Source organism: Dendrobates tinctorius, unplaced genomic scaffold, assembly GCF_039654945.1.
Source record: "Dendrobates tinctorius isolate UK_male_01 unplaced genomic scaffold, ASM3965494v1 ptg000102l, whole genome shotgun sequence".
Classification (NCBI taxonomy): Eukaryota; Metazoa; Chordata; class Amphibia; order Anura; family Dendrobatidae; genus Dendrobates; species Dendrobates tinctorius.
In genome coordinates this window covers 34726334-34747984 of record NW_027361770.1, presented here as the reverse complement: position 1 = coordinate 34747984, position 21651 = coordinate 34726334, and the positions used below count along the sequence as shown (strand labels likewise).

At 43.7% G+C, this 21651-nt stretch overlaps 1 protein-coding gene across 2 annotated transcripts in view; it reads right to left on the bottom strand.

The window, feature by feature from the left end:
* Positions 1–21651, bottom strand: part of LOC141099767 (NFX1-type zinc finger-containing protein 1-like) — a 486056-nt gene that overhangs the window by 434797 nt on the left and 29608 nt on the right. Inside the window, exon 2 of one of the 2 annotated variants that reach the window (XM_073587805.1) lies at positions 9884–10021. In XM_073587805.1, the coding sequence (XP_073443906.1) occupies positions 9884–9977 (94 nt within the window). In that variant the 5' untranslated portion in view covers positions 9978–10021. Of the gene's footprint in view, positions 1–9883; positions 10022–21651 lie in introns of those variants that run through there. The other variant, XM_073587806.1, reaches the window with a different exon arrangement.

Sequence of the window (21651 nt, the reverse complement as noted above, 5' to 3'; positions counted from 1 at the left end):
TCTGCAGACGCCTATCCCTTTGAGGGGGATTGATGCTACCCCTCTGGCAAAAAATAAACCTCAGTTTTGGACCCAGTTGGTCATGCGGGTCGCCCCAGACCACCAAGAAAATTGCAGATTTTTGGTGTTGCATGGTCTGCATGATGTCGTTGTTCTGGGGTTTCCCTGGTTGCAGATTCATAATCCAGTTTTGGATTGGAAGTCTGTGTCTGTGGTGAGTTGGGGTTGCCGGTGTACCTTTAGTGAGGCTCCGGTTTTTTCCACCTCTCCTCAGTCGCATGAGGTGCCTGACTATTTGGCGGACTACTATGATGTATTTAGTGAGAATGAGTCTGCGTCCTTGCCTCCTCATAGGAGTTATGACTGTGCAATTGAACTAAACCCGGGGTGTAAATTTCCTAAGGGTCGGCTCTTCAATTTATCTGTACCCGAGCACGAGGCCATGCGGTCCTATATTAAGGAGGCGTTGGAGAAGGGTCATATTAGACCATCCTCTTCACCCTTAGGTGCCGGTTTTTTTTTTGTGGCCAAGAAGGATGGTGCTTTAAGGCCTTGTATTGATTATCGTGCCCTCAATAAAATTACTATTAAATATCAGTATCCGTTACCCCTGATTTCAGATCTATTCTCTAGAGTCAGAGGTGCTTGCTGGTTTACCAAGCTTGACCTCAGGGGGGCGTATAATCTTATCCGCATTAAGCAGGGGGATGAATGGAAGACGGCGTTTAATACTCCAGAGGGGCATTTTGAGTACCTGGTGATGCCTTTTGGGTTCACTAATGCCCCTTCTGTCTTCCAGTGCTTCATGAACGATATTTTCCGAGACTTTGTCGATAAATTTTTGATTATCTATCTGGATGATATTTTGATCTTCTCCAAGGATTAGGATTCTCATGTGGAACATGTTCGGACTGTGTTCCGGATCTTGAGAGAGAATTCTCTGTATGTCAAAGTATCAAAATGCCTTTTTGGAGTACAGAGAATTTCTTTTTTGGGATTTATTTTGTCTCCGTCAACTATTGAAAAGGACCCGGCCAAGGTACAGGCCATTTATGATTGGGTTCAGCCCACTTCTTTAAAGGCCCTCCAGAAGTTTTTGGGTTTTGCTAATTTTTATCGGAAATTTATAGCAAAATTTTCTAGTATTGCCAAACCATTGACTGACCTGACCAGGAAGGGTGCGGATGTGTTGAATTGGTCTCCGGAGGCGGTTGCTTCCTTTCAGGAGCTGAAGCGTAGATTTACCTCCGCCCCGGTTCTGCGGCAACCTGATGTCTCACTCCCGTTCCAGGTAGAGGTGGATGCTTCTGAGATTGGTGCAGGAGCGGTGTTGTCCCAAAAGGATCCGGTAACATCTAAAATGAATCCCTGTGCTTTCTTTTCCAGTAAGTTCTCTTCATCTGAACGTAACTATGATGTGGGGAATCGGGAACTGTTGGCCATGAAATGGGCATTTGAGGAGTGGAGACATTGGTTGGAGGGAGTTAAACATCAAGTCGTGGTCCTCACTGACCACAAGAATTTGATTTACCTAGAGTCGGCTAAACGCTTGAACCCTAGACAGGCTAGGTGGGCCTTGTTTTTTACACGTTTTGATTTTGTGGTCTCTTTCCTTCCTGGAACTAAGAATGTCAAGGCAGACGCCCTCTCTAGGAGTTTCTTTGCTGATTCTCCTGTGGTGACCAAGCCTGCCACCATCTTAGGCGAAGGGGTAGTTCTTTCTGCCATCTCGCCCGATTTGAGACTTGCTCTGCAAGAGTTCCAGGAGGACAAACCTGAGCATTGCCCCAGTGGAAAGTTGTATGTTCCTGACCAGTGGAAGAAGAGAGTGATGTCTGAAGTTCATTGCTCTGCATTGGCTGGTCATCCAGGTATTTTTGGTACTAGAGATCTGGTGAGTCGCTCTTTTTGGTGGCCCACCTTGTCTCATGATGTCAGGAATTTTGTGCAGTCCTGTGGGACTTGCTCCCGATCTAAATCTTGTTCTCGCTCTAGTGGGTTGTTGATGCCTTTGCCGGTCCCCAGGAGGCCATGGACCCATGTTTCAATGGATTTCATCTCTGATATGCCGGTCTCTCAAAGAATGACTGTTATTTGGGTGATTTGTGATAGGTTCTCTAAGATGGTTCATCTTGTACCACTCCCTAAGTTGCCATCTTCCTCTGAGTTGGTGCCTCTGTTTTTGCAACAGGTGGTTCGCTTGCACGGGATTCCTGAGAACATTGTATCTGACAGAGGAGTTCAATTTGTGTCTAAATTTTGGAGGACGTTCTGTTCCAAGTTGGGAATTCAGTTGTCCTTCTCCTCTGCTTTTCACCCTCAGACCAATGGGCAGACAGAGAGAACAAACCAGACCTTGGAGTCGTATTTGAGATGTTTTATTTCCGCTGATCAGGATGATTGGGTTTCATTTTTGCCCTTGGCCGAATTTGCTTTAAATAATAGAGCTAGTTCTGCCACTTTGATGTCACCTTTTTTTTGTAACTTTGGTTTTCACCCTCGATTTTCTTCAGGGCAGGTGGAGCCTTCTGCCTGCCCAGGTGTTGACACTGTGGTGGAGAGAATGCACCAGATCTGGGACCAAGTGGTGGATAAGTTATCTCTCTCCCAGGAAAAGGCCCAGCGGTTTTCCAATCGACATAGGACCATTGGTCCCCAGTTTAAGATTGGTGATATGGTGTGGTTATCATCAAAAAATATTGCTATGAAGGTGGCTTCTCCTAAGTTTAAGCCTAGATTTATTGGACCTTACAAGATTTTGGAGGTTATTAATCCGGTCTCTTTTCGTTTGGCTCTTCCTGTCACATTTAAGATCCATAATGTGTTCCATAAGTCCTTGTTGAAGAGGTTTGTTGAGCCAGTTGTGCCTGAGGTGGCACCTCCGGACCCTGTATTGGTTGAAGGTAACTTGGAATATGAGGTAGAGAAAATTCTGGATTCCCGTCTGGCTAGACAGAGACTCCAGTATTTGGTTAAATGGAAGGGTTATGGTCAGGAGGATAATTCCTGGGTCTCTGCCTCTGATATTCATGCCAAAAGATTGGTGCGTGCCTTTCATCGGGCTCACCCTGATCGCCCTGGTAGCATTGTTGAGGGTTCGGTGACCCCTCCTCGAGGGGGGGTACTGTTGGGAGTTCATTTTTGGTGAACTCCCTATTCTAGTGAAGGAAGGTAGTGAGCCTGATTATCAGACACCTGGGACTGATGAGGACGATTGGCTGAGTGGAGTCACTGACTGGATTTAAGGCAGCCTACGCCCTTTCTGCCCTGCGGGTGATTTCTCTGTGGACTCTTGGACTCCAGTCTGATTCCTGCTCTCCTAAAGCTAAGTTTTCTGTTTTGCCTTTTTGCATCTAAGATTTGTTTTTGTTTTTCTTGCTTTTTGGATTCTGCCACTCCCTGCTGGAGTGTGCAGTGTTCCGTGAGCTCTGTCTTCTGAATGTACCTGAGTGCTGATTTCGTTTTTGAAGCTTAGTTGCTTCAGGGCCATTTTTATATCAGCTTGTTGGCTTTTGTCTCTGATAGGGTTTTGGCAGATTGCAGACAGCAGCCTTCCTATCCGTTCCTATCTAGGTATTTTTTGGGCCCCTTCTTTGCTCAGCCTGTCTTTCTGTCTGTGTAAGTGTTTTCATCTTGCTTCACCGTCATTATATGTGGGGGGCTGCCTATTGCTTTGGGGTCTGCTCTGGGGCAGTTAGATTTCCCCTTTCCTTCTTTAGGCCTATGTATCTCTCCGGCTGTGATCGAGGGGTCTAGGTCATCGTAGGAAGCCCCCAAGGCTACTGCTAGTTGTGTTGATAGGTTCAGGGGTCTGCAATCTGATAGTTGCCAACTTCTCTGGTTTTCAGGACTTAGCTAGCATTTCTGTTTTTGCCTCCTATGGTGACTCGATCATAACAGTTCCCACTGTGTAACCGGACCGGAACCAATGAGACAGTCACCAAGGTTCCTAGGGAAACTGTTTCCGGGGGATATAATTAGAGGATGGACCAGGGACCATTCTAGAAGGAGTGAGGGCGCAGCAGGTATAAAAGGAATTGAGAACGCCAGCAGGGGGCACTCGACAGAGCAGGAGAGAAGGAGCTGTAAGCCTAGATGGCGCCAGAGAGCCAGAGCCAGAAGGAGTGAGCGACGACCAGAGAGATTGGAGGGGGACTCACCACGGTCAGGGAGGAGACAGCTCCGAGCAGCCCAGCAGAGGGACATCGACCGAACGTCCGCGCTGCCGCTCCCGTCACTTAGACCCACGGCTACGATCTGCTCGCTGCCACCTGCGGCCGCCACTGCCCGAGTCCAGCCCGCGGTTGTGGCCTGCCCGCTACCGCCACTGCCCAAGTCCAGCCAATGGTTGCGGCCTGCCCGATGCCACCCACAGCTTTCACTGCCCGACTCCAGGCTGCGGCCTGCCCGCTGTCGCCGCTGCCCAACTTCAGCCCGTGGTTGCAGCCTGCCTGCCGCCACCTGCAGCCACCACTGCCCGACTCCAGCCTGTGGCTGTGGCCTACACGTCCAGGGCCCCGGCCACTGCCGTCCCACCTCCGCCGGGAGGCGCAAGGCTGAGGAACTCTTCAGGGGCCTGTTGTGCCCTCGCTTCACCTGGGCGTAGGAACGCCCGAAACTTACGTCAACTTCTCGTCGGCTGGGCCCAGCGGCTGAGACGCCAAATAGACACCAACCACCACTCTGCCGGACGTCAGAGAAGGATAAGTGATATGTTGTAGTTGATCAGTCATAGTGCTTGGACCTGTAGTCGGCCATACCGCAGCCTCATAGTTACCGGTTCCGACCAGGTAGTTAATATTGTGTTACCAGTGTATTATTGTTTGGATCCCTGCGAGGATGTCTGTTGTCAGCTTGCTAGTTGCGCAACATAGTCCCTATATAAAAGTTGCATTTCAAGCTCACTCCGGCTACCACCTCGTCACTGCATCCCAGGTACCTGCGAGTACCACAGCCACTTCACTCTAACTGTTTGGATGAAACTGGCACCTGGAAAAAGTAAGTGTGCTGCTGCTTTCTAACCTCACCCAGCTGTCAGTTACATCCAAAGGATTTGAGAGTGAAAAAGCACTGGTTGGTTTTTCATTTTTTTCCTCAAAAAATGATTTTTTAGCTCCCAAATTTTTATTTTCACAAGGGTAACAGGAGAAATTGGACCCCAAAAGTTGTTGTCCAGTTTGTCCTGAGTATGCTGGTACCCCATATATGGGGGGAACCATTGTTTGGGCACACGTAAGGGCTCGGAATGGAAGTAGTAATGTTTTGAAATGCAGACTTTGATGGAATGGTCTGCGATCGTCGTTACGTTTGCAGAGCCCCTGATGTGCCTAAACAGTAGAAACCCCCCACAAGTGACCCCATTTTGGAAACTAAAAAACCTTCCAAGGAACTTATCTAGATGTCTTGTGAGCACTTTGAACCCTCATAACCCAATAATTTTTTAGCCCCCAATTTTTTATTTTTCCAAGGGTAACAGGAGAAATTAGACCCCCAAAGTTGTTGTGCAATTTTTCCTGAGTACGCTGATACCCCATATGTTGGGGTAAACCACTGTTTGGACACACGTCGGGGCTTGGAAGGGAGGGAGCACAGTTTGACTTTTTGAACGCAAAATTGGCTGGAATCAATGGTTGCAACATGTCGCGTTTGGAGACCCCCTGATGTGCCTAAACAGTGGAAACCCCTCAATTCTAACTCCAACCCTAACCCCAACACACCCCTAACCACAGCCCTAACCCCAACACATCCCTAACCCTAATCCCAACCCTAACCATAACCCTAACCCCAACACATCCCTAAGCCTAACCATAACCCTAACCACAATCCTAACCCTAATCCCAACCCTAACCCCAACACATCTCTAACCCTAATCTTAACCCTAATTCCAACCCTAACCCTAATTCCAACCCTAATCCTAATTGTAACCCTAACCCTAATTCCAACTCTAACCCTAATTCCAACCCTAACCCTAATTCCACCCTAACCCTAATTCCAACCCTAATCCTATTTCCAACCCTAACTCTAACCCTATTTCCCACCCTAACCCTATTTCTAACCCTAACCCTATTTCCAACCCTAACCCTAATGGAAAAATAAAAATAATTTCTTTATTTTATTATTTGTTCCTGCCTGTGGGGGGTGATAAAGGGGGGTTTATTTACTTTTCATTCTATTTTGATCACTGTGAGAGTTTATCACAGTGATCAAAATGAATGAATGGAATCTGCAGCCGGCGGGCGCACTGCGCATGCGCCCGCCATTTTCTAATATGGCGGTGCCCATGGTCCGGAACCACAGGACACCGGGACCAATAGCGGCACTTGGTAGGTACCGGGGGGTGGGAGGGGAGGTAATCGGAAGGCGGGGGAGCGGAGGGAAGGCAGGGGGAGCAGATGATGACAGCAGCGGCACATCGCCGCTGTCATTCAGTGTCTGGGGGCAGATCACCCCCGTTAACCGGTGGCGGGGTCGGATCGGTGTCACCAGCCATGTCCGATGCTACTGCAGCACCGGCCATGGCTGGATTGTAATATTTCATCAATTTTCATTGATGAAATATTACTATCGCTCTGATTGGCTGTTTCACTTTTAACAGCCAATCAGAGCGATCATAGCCACGTGGGGGTGAAGCCACGCCCCCTGTGGTGAAGTACAAAGACCCCTGTATCTGCGGGTCAGGTGTCCATTCAGTGACCCGGGTCACCCGACCCGCAGGGGGGGCTTTAAAGTCATGACGCCACATAGGCATCACTGGTCATAATGACACAGGTTTTCATGATGCCTATGTGGCGTCATTGGTCGTGAAGGGGTTAAGAACTATCTTCAGTGAAAAGAAAATTTAAGGATTCGTGGAAGTTATGATATGGCCTCTACAGAACAATGATCTCAACATCATCTAGTCTGTCTGGGATTAAGAGGAAACAGAAGGATATACACAAGCCTACATTCACAGAAGATACAGTGGGGAAAAAAAGTACCGTATTTTTCGCTCTATAAGACGCACTTTTTTCCCCAAAAATTTGGGAGGAAAATGGGGGCTGCGTCTTATAGTGCGAACGCAGGCATACCAGGGGGTTGCGGAAATCGTGTAGCATCGGAACTGGCGGCGGCAGAGGTGTGGTGATGCTGTAGAGGTGGGCGGTGAGGAACACACCAAAGCAGGGTCCCTTCTTCAGGATGCCAGCGGCAGAAATGTGTCCATGCCGCAACCGTGTGTCCACGGCGTGGCCTGGTGTCCACGTCGCATCATGGTGTATCACCGGTTTCCCTACGGTCATCTTCCAGAAGTGGTGGGCCGCCGGAGGCTTCAAGGAAAATGGCCAACGGAGGCTGCGCCTGCGCAGCTGGAGATAACTTTTTCCTGAAGCAGAGTGCCTCCGAGATCTCAATCTGCGCTGACATTTTCCTGAAGCCTCCTGCAGCCCACCTCTTCATCACAGAGGAAACAGACACTGCTGTATACACATCACATAGGAGACATCTAGAGTGTTATATACACATCAAATAGACATCAAGATTGATATAAGACTCACATAGTTGCCGACACTGCTGAATACCTTACATAGATGACACTGTTACTGTGCTGTACACATTACATAGGTGACACTGGGAATCTGCTGCTTACATCCATGACTGATTTTTGTTTTTTGAAATGTGATAAATTGCAGGTATTTCTAAACGATTAAGGTTCATTAAACACAGAAGGCTTATTTATTTACAGATCTGCAGGCTCTTAAATGGATGCTTTTATTTAACTATAAATCTTGTGAACTACGTTTATTAACTTTCCAATATTTTATTTATTATTTGCTCCCAGACATACAGTGGCTTGCAAAGGTATTCACACATTACAACATGTGTTTTAATATTTTTGTAATCCAATTTGTGTGTGATGCATCACCACTATATAGTCTAAGTTGGTGAAATGAGAAAAATATAAGCAAAAATGGAGCAGTTTTGCCTTGAGGAATGGGCAAAAATACTAGTGGCAAGATGTGGAAAGCTCATAGAGACTTATCCAAAGAGTCTTGCAGCTGTAATTGCCGCAAAAGGAGGCTCTACAAAGTACTGACTTTGGGGGAGGTGAATAGTTATACACACTGAAGTTTACAGTTATTTTGTTTTATTTGCTGCTTGCTTCACAAGAATGAGAAAATCAAATGTTTGCTGTTGTAGGCATGTTCTTTACATGAACTGATGCAAAACTCTAAAAAAAAATAACAAGGGAAATTTCACGGTTGTGAGGCAGCAAAACGTGAAAACCAGCAAGGAGATGTAACTTCGCAATCTTCCTGACAAAGCCAAATGTTTCAATTTAATCTTTTATTTGTGAAAATATATAACATATGATGAAAATTTTGAAAAATTAGCACGTTTTGAACTTTGAATCTTTATACCACAATAGATAACACAATAAATAGGAAATAAATAACATTTATAATATGACTACTTTATGTCAAAGTATTCAAACCCACATTTGGAAATTTTAACCTTTCATGTTCTTCATAGTAATTAAATAAAATTGAACATTTCAAAAATGTTACTTTAGCCCCAAATTTTTCATTTTCACAAGTGTATCAGGGGAAAATGGACCCCAAATTTATTGTGCAATTTCTCTTCAAATTGCTTTGAAACTGCTGTTTGGGCACCTGGCAAGGCTCGGAAAGGAAGGAATGGGATTTGACTTTTGGAGCGCAATTTTGGCTGGAATAGATTGTAAACGCCATGTCACAATAACAGAGTCAATAATGTGCAAAAAAGCAGAGACCCCCCCCAAAAAAAGTAACCCTATTTTGTTAAACCATTATATTCATCTAGATGTTTACTGAGTATTTTGAAGTGCCTCACTGAATTTCACAATGCTGGGACGTGTGAACAAAAATTATCTTTTTTCCACTAAAATTATGCTTTTTCATTTTCACAAAGGGTAATAAGAGAAAATTGAAGATAAATTTTGTTATGCAATTAAATCTAAATACAGCAACACCCTACCGTCATCTCCCTTTGATTTATGAGACAGAGGTTTTGCTGTATAACGTCACCTCTTCTCTCCACTGTCAATCATAGAGTGAAGGGTGGCTCTGGTAGACAGAATCAAAGAAGTTTTAGTAACTGCAAGGGCACTGATACTCCTACCAGTGTACCTGCAAAGCTAATTTGCATATAAATAAAGGTTGAAATTCAGACCAAGAGAGCACCAGACAATGACAAATGACAAAACAGATACACTTGATAAGGTTTCACACTGCCTTATTTTGAGACACCTCTGATTGTCTAGGTGTAGACAAATGTTACTGACAAATTCCATTTAAAGGGCCTGTCACACTAAGCGATATCGCTAGCAATATCGCTATAACTTGTGATGTTATAGCGATATTGCTAGCGATATCGCTGTGTCTGACACTTACCTACGACCCGCTCCCCCGCTGGTCATCGCTGATCGCGTGAGAACGTCCTAGACCGTTTCTCGTTGTCAGCTTCCTGCGGTGCTTCCTGTGGAGAGACGAGCGACGAGCGTGGAGCCGGGCGGGAGGATGTCAGGATCGCCTAGTGTGACAGGTAAGTAGCGACCCCTGCTATGTCGCTGGTGAGATCTGCCTGTGTGGCAGCTCACTAGCGACCACTTAGCGATGCACCAGCGATCCTGACCGCGTCATATCGCTGGTCGGGATCGCTGGTGCATCGCTAAGTGTGACAGTACCTTAAGAAATGACACAGAGTAAATGTATAACATAAGTATTCAAACTGTATAAATCAGGTATTCTACCACACATTTAAAGCACAGACAACCTTCCAGATTACCCTTTCCAGCTAAATTGGTTTTGTTGGTAGTTGTTTGTAATATTTTGCTGCTAACCAGAAGACATTTTGCTGTGCTGGGCACCTGCGGTATGATGTACCTCCGGTCTTCCCCTTGTTCCATCTCTGCTCTCAGACTGTGGTCTTTCTTTACGATTTGCTTGTGCTTTATTTTCCATATCTGAAATGTCTCCAATGGCACCTAATAAGCTAAATAGGTCATCTAAATGAAAATATAATAGAAACAACAATGTTAGCCTTTACCAATTTAATTACAAGTAAAGTCATTGCAAACTTGCATAATACTATATTCACAGCATGTAGAACAAGATGTAAGTAAATTGCAACTGCTACTTACATACTTTTTTTCTATTCACATCCTCCTTTGCTGTTTTATGTATCGTACCATGCAAAAGTTTTCCACTGCTGCGAAAAAAAATGCTGCCAACTAAAAATACAGTGTGTCCGTAAAGTCATGGTGCATTTTTGACCAGTCACTGGAAAGCAACAAAAAACGATAGAAATGTGAAATCTGCCCCAAATAAAAGAAAAACTCTCCCAGTTTCATACATATTCAGTGCAGTTCGATGTGGGCTCCAGTTGTTGCCCTACACACATCCAAACAATTTGTACCCCGTAAAACAGAGACATTTCTTTAACACCTTATGAACTGTAGTCTTCCTTAGGTGTAATTGTAGAGCGCACTGCTGAGCAGCTGAAGAATTCTTTAAGTTCTGGCCTGCCCTCCCTGACTTTTATGGACTTTGTTATTGTATATTTGGTGCCCCCAGGGGTATGGCCGCCACAGTGGCTTTGCCTTCCTCCAGGGAGGGTAATGCCAGGCTTGGAAGCAGTGAAGGGTCTCTCTCGCAGTTAACCTATACATGCAACACAGTTCCACTCCAGGCCAGCAGGGGGGACTCTGAACCGGAATTGAAGGGAGGAGTGCTCTCTGAGGGCTAAGAGGAAGGAGTGGTCAGTTAGTGTGAGGAGGTCCACGTGTGCAGACGTGTGGAGAGGAACTGGAGGTTGAGCTGAGGAAAGAGAGCTCCCTCACAGTTAGAGGGCATGAACTGGAGCCTGGTCTCCACGGTTGTACGGATACTAACGGTCCTGCAACAGATACCAGAGGAGTAGGAGGCTGTAAATGCCCTACTTCCATCTAAGACTCGGAGGCACAACAGCACGGAGTGAGCCAAGAGAGGAATACGGCTACAGCTGTCTGCCATACGAGGTAGTTCTAAGAGACAATAAGAGAAGTAGGAGGAACTTCAGTGTAACTCAGTACTAGGAGTATTTCACTCAAATAAGTGCTAAGAAGGAGACTGCACAGCCCATCTGCTGAGAGAGAATCCCTGAGCTGCTTCCAGGCTAGCCTGCTCCAGTACCATCTGTAATCAGGACCCTGGACTGCATTTATCAAGTAAAGGTACAGAAATTGCACCCCACCGTGTCTTTGTCTGCTTCCTACCCTTCCGGCACTGCTACATCCCCGTGCCAACCACATCTACACTGCCCTGGGACTACAGCTTCACCTGTGGGGAGCTTTTACATCTTTGCTGCACCATACCATCAGTCCCAGTGGATCTGCATGCAGCGTCAGCTTAACATCTCACTTGCCGAACACCACAGGTGGTGTCACGAACTATTCCATTAACTACATTCCACCATTTCAATTCCCCCATTACTTGGGCGCCCAGGGCCACGGACCGGGTCACTGCTGCTGTGACACATCCCGCTGACACCGGCCCGGTATCGAGTACCCCACAGCCCTGGGAGGGCGACCCATATACTGTATACTTTCCTGTGACTGGTCAAAAGTGCACCATGACATTACGGACACACTATACTTAAAAAAATAGAAATGTTAAAAGTGTTGGCCACTTCTTTACATGTCCCTTTCATGTGAAGGACCTGAAATAGATACAGGAAAGAGATATATCTTTGTACCGTGTTAACCAGTAGATAGAATATTTAGAATAGAGAGTCCTCAGTGGCTGATACCTTTTAATGGCTAACTGAAAAGATGGTAACACATTGCAAGCTTTCGAGACTACTCAGGTCTCTTCATCAGGCTATGAAAAGACCTGAGTAGTCTCGAAAACTTGAAATGTGTTAGGCTATGTGCATACGCTGCGGATTCACCCGCAGATTTGTATCTGCAGATCCGCAGGTAAAACCACAGCTAAAATGACCTGCGGTTTTACCTGCGGATTGGCCAGCAGTTTTCCCCTGCGGTTTGACACCTGGACAATGGAATAGGTGGCAAACCGCAGCAGAATCATGTCAATTCTTTCTGCGGATTCAAAACCGCAGCTTTTCCGCAGTTGAAAATCCGCAGCATGTGCACAGCTGAATGTAAATCACATAGACTTACATTGTACTGTACATTGTCTGCAGAACTGCTGCGGATCCGCAGAGGCCAAATCCACAGTGGATCCGCAGCAGAATCCGCAGCGTGTGCACATACCCTTACCATCTTTTCAGTTAGCTATTAAAAGGTATCAACCACTGAGGACTCTCAATTCTAAATATTCTGAACTAGATAAGCACTTCACTAAATACCTTCCTTTCTCAAATCATTTTGTAAGGCCGGGGTCATGTTGCGTTGTGGCAGTCCGTTAGATGGACTGCGTTACACTGCGGCATAATGCGGTGTAACGCAGTCCATTAACGCTGCCACTGACCCCCATTATCGGGCGCATCGTGACGAATGCCATAAAGCGGCATGCGTTCGCAATGTGCCGTCATTCATTGACGGAGCCTCGGACGTGGGCTGCAGTGTCTGAGGCTCCGTCACTGCTAGCACAGATGAATCATCTGCGTTAGCGGGTATAGCATAACGCGATCGCGTTATGCTATACCGTTAATGCAGCCCGTCAACGCTATGCGTTGAACGGGCTGGTAACGCAATATGAACCTAGCCTAACCTGAGCTGCTCATGATCTCTGGCTAAGAATCTCCTGGCTTCCTGTGATGTCACGTCAAAATCTCCCTTTGTCCCAGGCTCTGGAAACTTATGGGTGGGCATGTAGACCCAGCACCCCCTTTTATCTGTATGTATACAGCTATTTCTGCTTCTATTTTTTAATCCATTGTTACTGTGCAGCATTTTTTCCACACCTGCCTAAAACTTTTTAACAGTACTATATATTACTAGCATTCAAATGTAATAAACCATGATCTGTTTAATTAAATGTTAAATCAAAATTTCATAAAGAGATTTTACGGATTATTAAACAGTAAATAATATCTAAACCACAATTGTAAGGGTAGAGAAGCTACCAGAAGGTTAATCGAAATTGCTATTGCAAAATGTTTTTTTTAAGTTATAGTAATTTTGTAATTGCTTCCCTCTGATTGGTCTGCTGCCTCTGACTTCATAACACCCCACATTATATTATAGTTGTATATTAAAAATCAATGCCATATAAAGACATTTTTCTGCATTAACAAGTGTTAAATTAATAGTGATTCAAAAGTAGGCAGTGCTTTTATTTCCTACCGAAAAATCTAACATATAATTAAAGTTACCGTAAACATAATTAAAAAATGTTTGCCACTGGATTATACAGTATCTTGTAGCTTGTCTATATTACTGTATATGATTAATAATGTAGCATTATTATACCTTCAGATGTTCAAAGCTAAGAAGACTGGCATTAAAGATATATGTCCCACATATTTCCCTAATGTGAAGGGCTCGTTCTTTATTGCCTCTACAAATCACAAATGTGGAGACTTAGCCTCTTTCACACATCCGTTTTGCGCCGTCAGGCGAGATCCGGCTTTTTTTTGTAAAACCGGATCCGGCGAAATGCAATGCCGGATCCGGTTTTTCCCCATTGACTTGTATTAGCGCCGGATCGCGCCGGATGGCATTGATTGCGGTTCGTCCGTTTTTGCCGGATCCGGCTATTTGTCTCATTCCGGTGTCTGGAAAAAACGGCTACTGTAATGTTTTTTGTATCCGGCGAAAAAGCCGGAAGCGCCGGATCCGACGCTTCCGGCTTTTTGCCATAATGAAAGTCTATGGGCGCTGGAATGTGCCGGATCCAGAAAAAGACGGATCCAGCCACCGGATCCGTTTTTTTTAAGTCTGCGCATGCTCAGATCCAATTGGCCAGCCCCCAGGAAACAGATATAACCTGCTAGACGGATCCAGCAGAAAAACGGATCCGTTTCTACAGTTCTCCAAAATTTACGCCGGATCCGTTTTTTCTAAAAATAGCCGGATCCTGCCTGACGGCAAAAAACTGATGTGTGAAAGTAGCCTTATCTGTTGTGTTTAGCACCTTTTGGATGTATTTTGGTTACATGGCAGGATAACATAAAAAATGGTTTCTCTCATCCTGGATTTAAGTTTCTTTATTGTACAGCGTACAGCCAATATATTTAAATATTAATCAAAGGGACAGTCCTAATAATAGAAAAGGAACTCAATGGGGGAGCACTTCAAATTATCAACACATAGACAGCCAGAAACTGGGTAGCTCTCAGGACTAAATAATTGAATACTACAAAAATATTTAATATACTGTTTATTGAATAGTAATCATCTTAAAAATCAGAGAGGTGCCTAAATGATTGAGACGTGGCAACATACCTGGTAGTGGTATGCATGATATCATAAACCTATGGCAGTGGTGTTATAAGTGAAGGGTATAAATCAAATAATACATGATAACCCTTCCCAATATGAACAGCCATACTCAATGAAGTCACTGTAATGAGGTTGCAGCCAGGAGTGAACACAAGTATAAATACAAGGTATTACCGAACATGGTTATATAAATTAGTCCTGGCCACAAACTGTCATGACTCTGGACAGGATGGTCCAGCCTCCATCCTGGCCAGGTCAGGGTTAACGTGAGTTTGCCTCTCTCTGGTTATGGGGTGTCTATTTAATGCTGGTGCTTCCTGGGTCTGGTATCGGTGATACTTCCGTGTACTCGGTTAGTGGATGCTGACCTAGGTTACTCATCTGTATTCGCTGTTCCTCTGTGCATGTGAGCTTTGCTGTGTATAACCCAGTTTTGTCCCCTGACTCCTGCCTGTTTTCTGTTCGGTACTGATCCATTCTTCCTGGTTCTCTCACCCCTGGGCTCATCTCGGTTTACTCTTTTGTCTGCTCCTGTCACCTCGCTCTCATCTGGCTTCTGACCCTTGGCTTCCCACTGACTACGTTATCGTTCTGTGCTCTGTGCTCCGCATCCTCGGCTTATTCCCTGTCCTCGCGTACGGTGGCTCCGCTCCCTGGCGGTCATGTGACCACTTAGTCTCAGGTCCTGCGTGCACTGCGTGCCTTAGTCAAAGGTCCTGTGAGCATTGTGTGCTTTAGTCTTTCCACCCCCTGCTCCCGGTCCCATGCTCCCCTGCTTGTGCCAACAAGGCTTCCCACAGTGATACTTGACAGTGTCATTACACAAACTAATTAGGCACAGCATGCCTCCAGTCCAACACGTGTTTCACCCTGCTTCTTTGGGGTGCGTGTCTGTCTTATTTAAAAAGTAACCATGGTTTTCATTTTCATTGCATGAATCAATAGTACATGTGAAAATAAGAAACTGTAATATACAAGTGCTTCTCACAAAATTAGAATATCATCAAAAAGTGAATTTATTTCAGTTCTTCAATACAAAAAGGGAAACTCATATACAGTTGTGCTCAAAAGTTTACATACCCCAGCAGAATTTTTGCTTTCCTGGCCTTTTTTCAGAGATTATGAGTGATAACACCAAAACTTTTTCTCCACTCATGGTTAGTTTTTGGGTGAAGCCATTTATTGTCAAACTACTGTGTTTTCTCTTTTTAAATCATAATGACAACCCAAAACATCCAAATGACCTTGAACAAAAGGTCACATACCCTGGTGATTTTGGCCTGATAACATGCACAGAATTTGACACAAATGGGTTTGAGTGGCTACTAAAGGTAACATCCTCACCTGTGACCTGTTTCCTTGTAATCAGTGTGTGTGCATAAAATCTGAGTGAGTTTCAGGGATCCAGACAGTCTCTTGCATCTTTCATCCAGCCACTGACGTTTCTGGATTGTGAGTCATGGGGAAAGCAAAAAATTGTCAACAGATCTACGGGAAACGTTAGTTGAACTGTATAAAACAGGAAATGGACACAAAAAAATATCCAAGGAATTGATAATGCCAGTCAGCAGCGTTCAAACTGTGATTAACAAAAGGAAAATCAGGGGCTCTGTAAAAACAAAACCACGGTCAGGCAGACCAACAAAAATCTTGTCCACAACTGCCAGGAAAATTGTTTGAGATGTAAAGAAAAACCCACAAATAACATCAGCCGAAATACTGGACTAGTGCTGTGGCTGTTTCAAGATGCACAATAAGGAGGCACTTGAAGAAAAATGGGCTGCATGGTTGATTCGCCAGAAGAAAGCCATTACTGTGCAAATGACGCAAAGTATCTCACCTTCAATATGCAAAACTGCACAGACAAAAGCCTCAAAACTTCTGAAACAAGGTAATTTGGAGTGATGAGACCAAAATTAATCTTTTTGGCCACAACCATAAATGTTACATTTGGAGAGAGCTCAACAAGGCCTATGATGAAAAGAACCCCATTTTTACTGTAAAGCACAGAGGTGGATTGCTGATGTTTTGGGGATGTGTGAGCTACAAAGGCACAGGAAACTTGATTAAATTTGAAGGAAAGATGAATACAGCACATTATCAGCAAATACTGGAGGGAAATTTTCAATCATAGCCCGGAAGCTGCGCATGGGACTTACTTGGACGCTCCAACGTGACAACAATCCAAAACACAAGGCCAAGTCGACCTGTCATTGGCTACAGCAGAACAAAGTGAAGGTTCTGGAGTGGCCATTTCAGTCTCCTGACCTCAATATCATTGAGCCACTCTGAGGAGATCTCAAGCGTGCAGTTCATGCTAGACAGCCCAGGAATTTACAGGAACTGGAGGCTTTTTGCCAAGAAGAGTGGGCAGCTTTACCATCTGATAAAATAAAGAACCTCATCCACAACTACCACAAAAGACTTCAAGCTGTCGTTGATGTTAGAGGGGGCAATACACGGTATTAAGAAATGGGGTATGTGGACTTTTGATAAGGGTCAATTGGATGATTTGGGTTGTCATTATGATTTAAAAAGAGAAAACACAGTAGTTTGACAATAAATGCCTTCACCCAACCACTAACCATGAGTGGAGAAAAAGATTTGGTGTTTATCTCTGAAAAAAGGACAAGAAAGCAGAAATTCTGCTGGGGTATGTAAACTTTTGAGCACAACTGTATTATATAGAGTCATTACAAAAGAGTAATCTACTTCAAGCGTTTATTTCTGTTAATGTGAATGAATATGGTCATGAAAATAAAAAATCACATTTTTATCAAACAAAAAAAGCCTTTTAGCCCCAGATTTTTTATTTTCTCAAGGGTAACAGGAAAAAATGGAAACTAAAATTTGTTTTGACATGTCTCCTGAGTGAGCAGATACCCCATATGTGACGGGAAACTACTGTTTGGGCGCACAGCAGGACTCAGAAGGGAAGGAGCACCGTTTGACTTCTTGTACGCAAAATTGACTGGAATCAAGAGCGGATGCGATGTTGTGTTTGGAGAGAGCTCCTGATATGCCGTAACAGCGGAAACCCCAACAAGTGACCCAATTTTGAATAGGAATTTATATAGTTGTGTGGTGAGCACCTTGAACCCCCAGCTTCTTCACATAGCTTTATAACAGAGCCATGAAAATAAAAAATCCCATTTTTCCCACAAAAATGTCTTTTAGACCCAATTTTTTTTAATTTTTGCAAGAGTGATGGGAGAAAATGTAGCATACGTATTGTTGTGCAATTTCCCGTGTACGCTGATACCCCATATATGACGAAAAACTACTGTTTTTTTGGCACATGGCTCAGAAAGGAAGGAATGACATTTTGAAATGTAGTGTTTGATGGAATGGTCTGAGGGTGTCATATCACATTTGGTAAGCCCCTGATGAGCCTAAACAGTGGAAATTCCCTACACTTGACCCAATTTTGGAAACTAGACCAGTCAGGGAATTTATCTAGATGTGTGGCGAGCACCTTGAACCCAAAATTTTACAACGTTGAACTGTGAAAATGAAAAAAATATACTGTTTCCACAAAAATGTTGTTTTTCACAAGGATATCAGGGAAAAATGGACCCCAAAATTTGCTTTTCAATTTCTCCGAAGTACACTGATACTCCACATGCGGTTGAAAATGACTTTTGAGGCACAGTGCAAAACTTAAAAGGAGCTCCATTTTGGAGATCAGATTTTGCTGGAATGCATTGAGGATACCATGTCACATTGGCAAAGACCTTGAGGTGCCAGAACAGCATAAACTCCCCCCTAAAGTGATGTAATTTTACAAACTACACCTTTCAATTAATTTATGTAGGGGTGCAGCAAACATATTGATACCACATGTGCCTCACAGAATTTTATACCATTGGGCAGTGAAGAAATAAAAACAAAATTTTTACCACTAAAATGTTGTTTTAGACCCAATTATTTTATTTTTATAAGGGCTAATAATGAAACAATGGACCTCTCAGTTTTGTTGTGCAATTTTTGCAGAGTATGCCAATTCCCTATATGTAAATTGGGAACTACTTTTGAGGCACAGTGTAAAACTGTGAAGATAAGGAGCATCATAATTTAGTGCAGATTTTGCCATTATGGCTTGCGGGTGCCAAGACCCAACTGGGAGAGCCTCTGAGGTGGCAGACTGTGGTTTTATGCATGCCTAAAAAACAGACACCACCATAGGTCAGACAAAGCCACAGTGCCTCTGTCTACTTCTTTATAGGGAATCTTCCACTGGGGTTTCCATCTGAATCACATATTTCAGAGATTTACATGGAAACCCTGGTGTTAGCGCTCAGCACAGAGCGCAGGATAAATGTGAGCCGAAACTTATTGCGATCTTTCGGAGGCAGAAAGAACAAATCAAAAATAGGTAAAGAATTGGTTTTATTTATTTTTTTACACCGTTCTTTGTGCAGTATAATTGACTAAGACAACTTTATTCTTCAGGTCATAGCGATTACAGATTTATATAGTCTTTTTATGTTTGGCTGCTATCACACGCTAAAAGATGGATTTTCTTGCGCATCACCATATATATAGCTATATTTTTTCCATATTTCTGTCTATAGAGTCATATGAGGGCTTGTTTTTTGCGGGACGAGTTGACATTTTGATTGCTATCATTTTTGGGCACTTGATTTTTTTTATCTCTTTTATTCCGATTTTTGCGAGACACAATGAACAAAAACCAGAAATTCAGATTTTTTTTTAATGCCATTCCATGTGTAGTAAAATTTATAAGGTAGCTTTATTATTTAGGTCAGTATGATTACAGGGATACCGCATTTATATCTTTTTTTGTGTTTTGGTGCTTTTACACAAAAAATTTTTTATAGAAAAAATAATTATTTTTGCATCACCATATTTTGAGAGCTATATCTTTTTTTTTTTTTTTTTTAACTTTTCCACTGATGGAGCTGTATCATGGATTTTTTTTTATGGGACAAGATGACGCTTTCAACTATACCATTTTTATTTACATTCATCTTGATGGTGTTTTATTCCACTTTTTGTTCAGCGGTATGATGAAAAAGCATAGTTTTTTTGCCTGTCTTTTTGTGTATATTTTTACGGTGTTCACTGAAGATGTTAACTAGTGGATCAGTGTTATAGGCCGGGTCCTTCTGGATGTAGCAACAGCAAATATATGTACTTTTTTTTTTTTTAATAAAAATACTTATTTATGGGTACAATGTTTTTATTTTTTTATTTAATTTTATGATTTATAAAAACACATATTTTTGTTACTTTTTTGTGCGTTTTTACTTACTCTCTCTATATTACTTTTTGCAGTTTGATCACTTCATAAAGCATTGCTATGCAAGAGCATTCCACTGCTTTGTAAACTGTCAATGCTGCACTGACACAAGAATGTTAGATCATGCACTACGCATGATGTAACCAAGATGCTAGCCCTGGTGAACTGGAGGTAGTCATGCCAACATTGGGTCACCATGGCAATGATTGGCCCCTCACAATGTCATCGTGGGGGTGCCGATTGGAGGGGAGAGAGAGCTTGCCCTTGCCTTCTAAATGCTGTGATCAATACTATCGAGCCGGCACTGCTCCTGGCACTGCATGCCGGGTGTCAGAATCGATGAACACCCAGCGATGATCATGTGGGCACAGCTCCTGTGTGTGAAAAATCAACATGACTTCCAAAGTCGGGAAGTACTTCCCAACCTGGATGTATGGATACAACTAAGGTTGTGAAGGGGCTAACAGATTGGATTTCTTTCAATGAAAGGACTTAATTTCCTATTCAATATTACAATAAGGGAACACAGCCAACAATTCTTGCATGGCATTCCTGAGGCAACATCCAGTGTCCAAACAGAAACTTCAAAACCACAGTTGAAACTTCTCAGCAACCTACAGACAAATATTAGCTTTTCCATTGTTTTCAATGTTAACCCCTTCCTGCGCCAGGCAAACTATAACAGCATGTTGTAACCTACAGCTGATATGCTTGGGTCGATCCTCACTATTTAAGCCTTCAGATGCCATGGTGCAGATTCCTTCTGCATCCTATTGGCTCTTTACCCAGTATGGTGCTTATAATGGATAAGGCAGCCAAAAACATAACAATAGCCTCTTAGTCTGCCAATTATGGAATCTTATTAAGCTGTGCCAGAAGACTGTGTGTTTCTGTGAAATGGATAGCTACAGTGCATGAAAATTAGGATAGGTTCCCATGATGAGCTTTCAGAGATTTTTTAATGTTCCATCATTTCTGCACCTATCATGTAAATTTGACTACTTAAAGGGAACCTGTTACCTCGTTTCTAAGGTATAAGCTGCAGTCACTGCCTTTCAGAGCTTATCTACAGCATTCTAGAATGCTGAAGATAAGCCCCCGATCTAACCTGAAAGATAAGAAAAACAAGTTTTATTATAATCACCTGGGGGTGGTCCGGTCCGATGGGTGTCGCAGGTCCGGGTCCGGCGCCTTCCATCTTCATGCAATGTCATCATCTTCCTTGCTTCGTCTCGTGGCTCCTGCGCAGGCGTACTGATCTGCCCTGTTGAGGGCAGAGCCAAGTACTGCAGTGTGCAGGCGCCGGGAAAGGTCAGAGAGGCCCAGCGCCTGCCCGAAAGGCAGTGGCCGCAGCTTATAGCTGAAAAACGAGATGACAGGTTCCCTTTAACACAAAAAGTCCCAATTCATGTATCAAGTACTAAAACTCGGGATTATATTGAAGCACATAACAGTTTAAAAAGAAATCTTTATAAAGTATGATTTAAAATAATGAAAATCAGAAAACTACTGGACACCAAACAAAACAGGGGCGGAATGGTGCCAATAAAATAAACAATGTATAAATTAGGTAGTAAGCCAATAAGTCAGTGTATTACAATATAGACCCAAATAAATAGTTAGTAGCAAACATCAGAACAAAGTGTAAACTGCAAAAATATACCTAAATATTACTGCCAAAGTACAAATACAGTGTGACCACAACGTGAGGTTGAGTTTAATGGCAGGCACGGCACTGACTAAGGAACGTCCCTCTGACTGCGTAGTCCCCATGGATTTAGCTAGAGGGTCAGATTACAGTGCCAGAATTCCCCCTACCACTATTCCCTCCAGGTGATGCTCTATTGGGACCCCCGAATGACCAATGGGGAAATGAGGAGGGGGGCGGCCAGCCACACCCACAGGGGTTAAAATTCAGGTACCAGGGGTCAGGGCTTCCTATTTCTCCTTGGCTGACCCCTGGTAGTGGTTGTCCCACCCTCCCTCC